This window comes from Salvelinus alpinus, chromosome 33, assembly GCF_045679555.1.
Source record: "Salvelinus alpinus chromosome 33, SLU_Salpinus.1, whole genome shotgun sequence".
Taxonomy (NCBI): Eukaryota; Metazoa; Chordata; class Actinopteri; order Salmoniformes; family Salmonidae; genus Salvelinus; species Salvelinus alpinus.
The window spans coordinates 23,010,303-23,019,796 of record NC_092118.1 but is presented as its reverse complement, the minus strand read 5'-3'; the positions used below and the strand labels follow the sequence as shown (position 1 = coordinate 23,019,796).

General features: G+C 44.7%; 1 protein-coding gene across 5 annotated transcripts in view; it reads right to left on the bottom strand.

The window, feature by feature from the left end:
* Positions 1 to 379: 379 nt before the first annotated feature.
* The window catches only part of LOC139562782 (diacylglycerol lipase-alpha-like), a 45,446-nt gene continuing 36,331 nt past the window's right edge, over positions 380 to 9,494 (bottom strand). For 4 of the 5 annotated variants that reach the window (XM_071380816.1, XM_071380814.1, XM_071380817.1 and 1 more), the window contains 2 exons: positions 4,924 to 5,096; positions 380 to 3,935 (listed from right to left, as the gene is read on the bottom strand). In XM_071380816.1, the coding sequence (XP_071236917.1) occupies positions 2,861 to 3,935; positions 4,924 to 5,096 (1,248 nt within the window). In that variant the 3' untranslated portion in view covers positions 380 to 2,860. Of the gene's footprint in view, positions 3,936 to 4,923; positions 5,097 to 7,096; positions 9,375 to 9,494 lie in introns of those variants that run through there. The other variant, XM_071380818.1, reaches the window with a different exon arrangement.

Genomic DNA, 9,494 nt, shown 5'->3' with positions numbered 1-9,494 from the left:
ACAAGAGACATTGTTTTTCTCCACTGAATTATACTGTCTCTAACTTGATTTGTGAATGGATAGCTATAACCTGGCATTAAATAGCTATATACTGGGTCCATTGGTTTACAATTAACAAAATATGACTTTATAATTTACATGCGAATATTTACTTGAATGTGCAATCAACAGAAGCATAATGTCAGACATCCAGATAGGGACTAGATCATTTCAAACTAAAGCCAGCTGACATTTGGGCTGTTATGTAGGTTGCTACCAATGTTTTCTCACTATTCTCCCACGCACAACCACCATTATGGTAGGCCTATCTAGCTAAAAATATGCAGCTTGTTGAGAGGTTAGCAAATAGAAATGACATTTAAGAAAAAAGTTCAAGTAATTTTCTTTAAAATTGGTCTTGCTTTATGCTTTATTTACAGGCAGGGCAGTGAGGGGTGGCGGGGGTTAAATACATTCTCAATCTGGGACAGGAAGGGAAGGGTAGCAAACCAGGTAAACATGGACAAGACATCTTTGAATTATTTATCTGTCAACACAGACCAATTTCTAAATCAGTTATCAATTTTGTTCAATTCTGCCAATAATCTGTCATATAGATCTTTCTCACTAAATATATTCCTTTTTTCCCCCCATACATTTGTACTTTTTCTATATATGTCAATATTGATATAGATTTGTAATATACCTGTTATCGTAATACAGTCATTTTCTACGTTATTCTATTTTTCATTTAATCTTTTTTTAAATTAATTTTTTACAAAGACGGGAAACAAAACATCTGCATATAAATAAGGACAAAGAAGACACTGCTGTACATGTCATGGTGAAAAGGGAATGTGGCATCTTCCTATGGTGGTGCTGATATAGCCTACACTGGGCCGTGACCCACTGCAGCAAAGCTATTTCACACTGGTTGTTCAACACTGTGCTGGCAAAGTAGAGACTGCTGTGAGAGCATGGATTTGTGTGGTGTCAAACTGTAATCTGGCCACAGAGTGAGGCCTGTTGAGTGACACCACAGCAAAGCCATTTCTAAGAGTACAGCTTCTATAGGTCACCACAGTGACCCCTTCATAATGGATGTATTGTATCATAGGTCACTGTAATGACCCCACTTCCTATTATAGAGTCTGTCTTTCTGCCATCACCATGGCAGCTAGTGGAGGCTGCTGAGTGGAGAAAGGCTCATGATAATGGCTGGAACAGAGCGAATGGAATCAAACACATAGAAACCATGTTTTTGATACCATTCTGCTAATTCCGCTCCAGCTATTACCACGACTTCCTCCTCCCCAATTAAGGTGCCACCAACCTCCTGTGATGTTGACACCCAGTACTTTTTCACTTGGACAGAGATATTTTCCCACAGAGATATTCCCTTATTTTGAGAGTCGGCTGAAATTCACCAGCCTTTCCCAGCAACTGAAAGCGAACTCATAGAACGCAAACCAAACTGTTACAGGAGTAATAATAAGGATAATAATAACATCAATAATAGTAAGAAACAACAGTAATAAATAATGTAGTATGTTTGATCCAACTAATACAACTGATATGAAATATGTTTGCCACGTTTTAGTAAAATGTAGTGAAAGTGGGCACTACAACCTGTACAGTTCAACCTCAATATGCTTGAGATGAACCAGTTTAAAGGGAACCAAAGACTTAGAAGTCATTGACATAATTGTGTACCTCAGCAAGACCCCTTTAAGAGGAACAATCTCCTACAGTGCATCTCATGTTTTTTTTTTTAGCATAATTGGCTTGGTACAAACACTTGGAGAGAGACATGTTTTGGGAGATATGTGCCATGGCAGTGTTGTAGGGATAGCTTCCTCATCCTCTCCAGGGTGTTTTAACACAGTTTGAACGGGAATAGACTGATTGGCTATTAAAGGGAGCGATACCAAAATGTATCTTCTCCCTCTCGGAATTAAACTTGAAACCTGTATCTTTGTTTTGTCAAAGTGTACATTTTACAGTATTTCACAAACATAAACAATATCACATCTTATAAATACATTTGGCAATACATTTTTGGGAAAAAAGGGGCAAATTGTGCATTTTGATGTGTGTGAGATGGTCCGTATGTTAGTAAGAGTTACTGACGGACGAGTGATTTCTGTTAAAAAAATTTATACTACGTTCCTCATGCTATAAAAGACAACCAAAGACCAAAACCACATTCTTAACATTTGTCACAATCACTGTTTTAAGACACATAAATTCTCTATGATCTACACTCCTTCTCTTCCACACTGTCATTTCCTGATAGACCTGAGAAACAAAACATAACGTCTTCTCTCTCTCCTCTCTATTGTTCAGCATCTGTCTCCGTTTTTTTAACTTTCCTGATATTAAAGATGAATAAGCTTTAGGAGCTGATGAAGGAGGTGGGTAAGTTAATTGTGATTATGTGCCAATGAAAACCCCACCTAGTGTCTAACTCCTCCCTCCCCCTGTTCAGTTGTCTCCCATTTCATAGTCACGTCACTGCAGGGCTGTAATGCTACCATGTGTTGATGTGAGATAGTGTGTGTTGGAATGACAGTCAGTGGTGAGGCTATTCACCCCAAAGCAGCACAGGCCCCTGGCATGCAGACAGAGATTCAAATGTATTATTACAATAGTAGTGAAAATGCTTTACACAGCTTTTGACACCTGAAAATGGAACAATAGTTTTTCATCTCAGTCTTATTCATTATGGTCTGCCATGTCATGTCTTTGTAAGGTACTGTAACAGCATAGCAGATTGCATTCCATCGCATGCATGTTCAGTGATACTTTAACATCAGATAGATGCAGCAACGGAATAAGGAAAGAGGAGGGAGAAAGAGTCATGGAGGGACTGAGTGGGCCACTATACCATAGACGCCAGTGTGTTTTCTTCAGGGTAGGGACAGGGAGTGGAGGTTCGTAGTGAGTGCGTGGGAAGAGGTGCTCCGTCGGCGGGAGAGAGGTCATTGAGCTCACCAGAGGAAGAGAGAGGGAATGAGGGTGAGAGGGAGATGCCAGAGGAAGGGTCAGCAGATCCAGCAAAGGTACGCGGGGGCTTGGGGACCAGGTTAGGCTCCATTGTGGCCCGAGCCAGAAGCTGTGTATCGTCCCCCTTCTGTCCTTCCCCTGGCCCCTCTCCCTGACCATATGACCCCCGACCGGACTCAGACTCCCCGTCAGACAACTCCAGAGGCGGTGAGCCACTGCCATCCAGCCTGAAGAGAGAGTCCAGGTACTGTGCAAACTCCAGCACTGCCTGACTAGGGTTGCCGTTGGACAGCTGGGCTGGAGGAGTGGAGGAGGAGGGCTGTGACTCTCCTGTCTCTGTTTCCCATCCTTCTGCCTCTACTCCCTCCTCCTCCCCATGGCTGATCCGTGGGCTGAGGGGAGCATTAGGGGTGCTGCCTGGGCTGTAAATGCCAGGCATTTGATGGCAAGGGGCGGCACAAGGCTCTTTTTGTGTGAAAGGCTGACCTATGACACTCTGGGCCAGTGGTGCTGGGGAGTGGTGGCCACTATAGCGCGGGGTGGAAGGGGAGAGCCGCATGGGGTAGTCTGGGGTGGAGCCGGATCCCAGAGGAGTGAAGTAAGGTCCTGCCTCTCCCAGCTCGTGCTCTGGGGTGGCCTGGTAGAGGCAGTCGGCAGCCAGCAGCTCGGTGCGGGAGCTGAGAGAGGGGTTCTCCTCAGGGATAGGTGCATTCAGTTGGAAGGGGAGGCACCCCAGCATGGGCGAGCCCCTGAGTGCAGCTGAGGATCGTCGGGAGTCCAGGCTGTAGAGGGACTCGGCGTCTGACAGGCTCTCCATCACGGCCAGGGGGGCGTGGCGGTCCCTCAGCTCCACGGTAAGGCGCTCCCTGGCCCCCCGCAGAACCACTGGCACTGGGGGAGGGGGGCACTCCGCAAAGCCATCGAGTGAAATCTCAGAGCGAGCACAAGAACTGAAAGGAGGAAAGGTGGGAAAGAGGATGAGAGCAAAGGAAAGAGGGAGGGAGGAAATAAATTGGAGGCAGAAATGTTAAGGGGTCAAGTAAGAAAAAAGTAGAATACGGTAGGAATAATATAAGATGGATGTGAGTAAAGAAAGGGGGGTATTATAGAGAGTAGAGATGATAGAGTGATAGAGGAGAGGGGTTGGAGCACAGAGGGGTAGGAGAGAGGGATAAAGGGTTAAGGTCACACTTCACAATCACTAACAGGCCACTAGACTACTTCTGTTCTACAGGGGCTAAACTAGAGGGGGGCGAGGGGGGTGGACTGTGTACTACCATACGTTGCCACTGATCTGGAGTCAGACTGTGGGTCAGAGAGCAAGGAGCGTGCATGGGAGAAAGGTAGTGGCAGAGTTAATGCTGTCATGCTTTACTTCTATCTGAACACATAGAAGAACAAACCTTGAAGGACTAGGTACATTCTTGCAGACTCTTGCACATAACATACATTCATTCATTCTATGGCCAAAATAAAGGAAACACCAACATAAAGTGTCTTAATAGGTTGTAGGGCAACCACAAGCCAGAACAGCTTCAATGCACCGTGGTATAGATTCTACACGTGACTGGAACTCTATTGGAGGGATGCAACATAATCAATTTCATGCTCATCCACCATTCAGTGGATAGAGGTATTGTCATCCTATGGGGGCAGAGCCATGGTAGCTAAAATGTAAAAAATAACAGCCTGCCCAGCATTTTTAGACATGACCCTAAGCATGATGGGATGTTAATTGCTTAATTGACTCAGGAACCACACGTGTGGAAGCACCTGCTTCAATATACTTTGTATCCTTCATTTACTCAAGTGTTTCCATTATTTGGGCAGTTACCTGTACACATGCATGAGATTTTTTATTATAGTCAGTCAGTCATACATTTTTCTAGTCTCTGCCCAGACCCTCCCAAAGCTCCACCCATATCCCAGTGGACTAACCGAACACTGCTGTTCCTGCGGTGTTGTGTGGTTGGGGTGGGTTGTTGGGAGGCAGGAGGCGGGGCGGCTGCCATGAAGATGGTCTCTGGGTTCAGGTCCACCTCGGTTGGGCTCACCATTACCTTAGCAGCTGAAAGCAGGGCTGTCTTCCCTTTGTTATAGTTCTCCAGCACCTGTCAATAACACGATAGGAGGAGCAGTCAATTTACTGCTACCAGCATTGTAGACATTATTGACTGATTTGGAGGCTCTGGAAGGACTGAAGGAGGGAGAGCAGTAACAGTGAACTAAGGTGATCAGTAAGGAGCGTTTAAGTGCTGTAGAACTGGAATTGCCTGTAATATGTAATTGACATCAGCAAGAACAATGGATTGACAGGTAGGCTAGTACAGGAAAAAGTCAATGTTAAGATTATTGAAAACAAGGCATTGAGACGAGTCAACACTGTGTCAAGTGAAGGGAAAGATGAAGGTCAGAAACACTAAGTCCATCCACCCTCATTTGTTTAAGCATGGTACTTGAATACTGAACAAACCTGGATAGCACAGGCAAACACCAAACCTGAGTAGAAACCAAAGTCATGCACTATACCCCTGGATACAAATCTCAGACTTTCACCTTACATGTTGCTGCACAAGTAGTCCATACAATGTAGGCCTACGCAGATGTATGTGTGGTGTGTACACCCTAAGTAGGTTATTCATCTAAACTGATGAAAAAGAAAAGGAGAGCAGAGAGAGCACAGACAACGGTTACTACACACTCATGGTAATCCCATCACCACACAGAGAGAGCACAGACAACGGTTACTACACACTCATGGTAATCACATCACCACACAGAGAGAGCACAGACAACGGTTACTACACACTCATGGTAATCCCATCACCACACAGAGAGAACACAGACAACGGTTACTACACACTCATGGTAATCCCATCACCACACAGAGAGAACACAGACAACAGTTACTACACTCATGGTAATCACATCACCACACAGAGAGAACACAGACAACAGTTACTACACACTCATGGTAATCCCATCACCACACAGAGAGAACACAGACAACAGTTACTACACTCATGGTAATCACATCACCACACAGAGAGAACACAGACAACAGTTACTACACTCATGGTAATCACATCACCACACAGAGAGAGCACAGACAACGGTTACTACACTCATGGTAATCCCATCACCACAGAGAGAGAACACAGACAACAGTTACTACACTCATGGTAATCCCATCACCACACAGAGAGAGCACAGACAACAGTTACTACACTCATGGTAATCACATCACCACACAGAGAGAGCACAGACAACAGTTACTACACTCATGGTAATCACATCACCACACAGAGAGAGCACAGACAACGGTTACTACACTCATGGTAATCACATCACCACAGAGAGAGAACACAGACAACAGTTACTGAACACTCATGGTAATCATGTCACCACACAGAGAGAACACAGACAACGGTTACTACACACTCATGGTAATCACATCACCACACAGAGAGAACACAGACAACAGTTACTACACTCATGGTAATCACATCACCACACAGAGAGAGCACAGACAACGGTTACTACACTCATGGTAATCACATCACCACAGAGAGAGAACACAGACAACAGTTACTACACACTCATGGTAATCACGTCACCACACAGAGAGAACACAGACAACGGTTACTACACACTCATGGTAATCACATCACCACACAGAGAGAACACAGACAACAGTTACTACACTCATGGTAATCACATCACCACACAGAGAGAGCACAGACAACGGTTACTACACTCATGGTAATCACATCACCACAGAGAGAGAACACAGACAACAGTTACTACACACTCATGGTAATCACGTCACCACACAGAGAGAACACAGACAACGGTTACTACACACTCATGGTAATCACATTACCACACAGAGAGAACACAGACAACGGTTACTACACACTCATGGTAATCACGTCACCACACAGAGAGAACACAGACAACGGTTACTACACACTCATGGTAATCACATCACCACACAGAGAGAACACAGACAACAGTTACTACACACTCATGGTAATCACGTCACCACACAGAGAGAACACAGACAACGGTTACTACACACTCATGGTAATCACGTCACCACACAGGTAAATATGTTATTTGTCTTTAATGAGTTAAAACACAAAATGAAAAAAAGCATGATTCAAAAACATACAATATCATGAATAAATATGAAAACATGTGGATCACAAGCCATGCTTTTTTTATAAACACATTGTGACATGGAATACAACATGAAAATGACAAATGGCTATAATGAAACATGAAAATAAATTATAATGGAAGTTAACATTGAACAAACATGCATGGTATTGGTATGAAAGCTATGTGTAACAGGAAGAGATGGACAGAGAGGAATGTGAGTAAAAACAGTCAGCTAATGATGGCTGTCAATCAGCTTATAAAAAACTAAATGAAGTACAGTACTTTTCTGTATATAACTATAGCACATACTGAGAACCAGGCGAAAGATCAATAAGGCAGGAAGCAGCATGACCTTAATATTTCCATAGCAACAACAATAGAAAAAGGCACATCCCCAACACCCCAGCAGCACCACAGGGGACACAATCAGAAACAAAGCCACCAAGATCAAATACTGTAAAACACATCAACCAGTAGGTGCATCTCCAACAGTGCTCAGAGTGCTCTCCCACAGCGCAGAACAGTACCAGGGAAGTACTGTTCTGCCTCCATGACCAGTGCTTGACTTGGACTGAAATAGGTGCTGGCACTCATTTTGAGTGCTGGTACTGTTTACATTTAGGTGCTTGAACTAGGAAAAGGAGCTCAAGCAGTAGAAAATGTGAGGTGCAGGTATTCAGCTCTGGTGAGCTCCTGCCCAAGTCAAGCACTGACCATGACTAATAGACCAGCACGTCCTCCCTCTTTGTTAAGAACCCATTGAGATACATTATTAGGTCAATTTATCTTTTGTCTAATTATATCAATGAATTGAGCATAAACGAGGGCTAGCTCAGTGCTCCATCATCTCACTAATATAAAGTGAACTGGTCTGAATGGTGGGAGGTTATTTCAGGCCGGTCAATCTGTACAAGTAGTCATCACTGTCAGGTAACAGGCTACTCTAATTTAAAACCAGACCGTTGGAATCTATTTGATGTGACAAAACGGTCTACAGTAGCCTGGTTGCCGGTCTGTTTGTGCCATCATGCCAACTGTGGGGGAATCAGAGGACTCAGAGACACTTAGCACATCCTCCTTACTCAGGACACCTTGAGCTGCCAATTAGGAACAGTAGGAGGCCACAAGGAATAATAAGGAGGGGGTTAGTGTTGGAGAAATGGGGGTAACCATGGAAACCTCACTGCATCTAGAGAAAAGCGTGTGTTAGTTAGTAAGTAGGTTGTGTGGTGGTTTCTCAATCCGAACAATTTGAAGCTAAAGCAAAGAGCTAAGAGCAAGACAGAGTTTGTAAGACTGAAGAAGCAGAGGAGGACTGTGAGCTGGAAAGGAGAAGTAGAGGCTGTAATGTTAAACCAGAGGATTTGGGATAGGTTGTGTGGGGGTGGTGGATGGTGTATTTGAAGAGTCTACTTGGAGAGATGAAGGGGTATTGGATAGTACAGGTTCAGAGGGGCTTGGTGGAAGGGTACTGCAGGGTACACCTGTAAGAGGAGGGGGTCTGTCTGTCATGATTGTGGGGGAAAGGGTAGGTCTGTTTGGGGGGTACTTGACGCTTGAGGAAAAGAGAGTGGGTGTGACAGAGGTGTGGAGAACAAGTCCGTTTCCTGAGTAGAGGAGTCATTCGATAATTGGGAGACGGCGGGTTGGTCAATGTGGGAGACGGCGGGTTGGTCAATGTGGGAGACGGCGGGTTGGTCAATGTGGGAGACGGCGGGTTGGTCAATGTGGGAGATAGAAGTTTGGTCTATTTGGGGGGAGGTATTTGATGGTTCAGTGGGGGAAAGACTACCTATAAGAGGAGGGGTAGAGTGTGTTTGGGGAACAGATGGGGTATCTCTAAGAGGGGTACATGACAGCTCTATTTTGGCAGTAGAGGGACAATCTGAAAGAGAACAGGGAGAGGAAATGTCTTTGTGGGTATCAGAATATGTATTTGAAAGAGGAGAGAAACAGAGTGGGTCTTTCTTGGTATCAGAAGAGCTATCTGAAAGAGGAGAGGTAGAGAGTGAGTCTTTGTGGGGGTTAGAGGTGGTATCTGAAAGAGGGGAGGTGGAGAGTGAGTCTTTGTGGGCGTTAGAGGAGGTATCTGAAAGCAGAGGTGTAGAGGGCAGCTCTGTTTCAGAGGTTATGACCACCACAGTGCTGGCTGGTTGGCCCTCATCCTCCATCTCCATTGGCTCTGCACCTGCCTGCTCAGAACTGAGACCAAATGGTTCCAGTACCTGCAGAGACATCATAAGTATCACACAAACATACAAACACACCACTGCAGTTTCAATCACACAACACCATGCTTACACCAATACCCAACACACAGCAGACACACTCCAACACCATGCTTA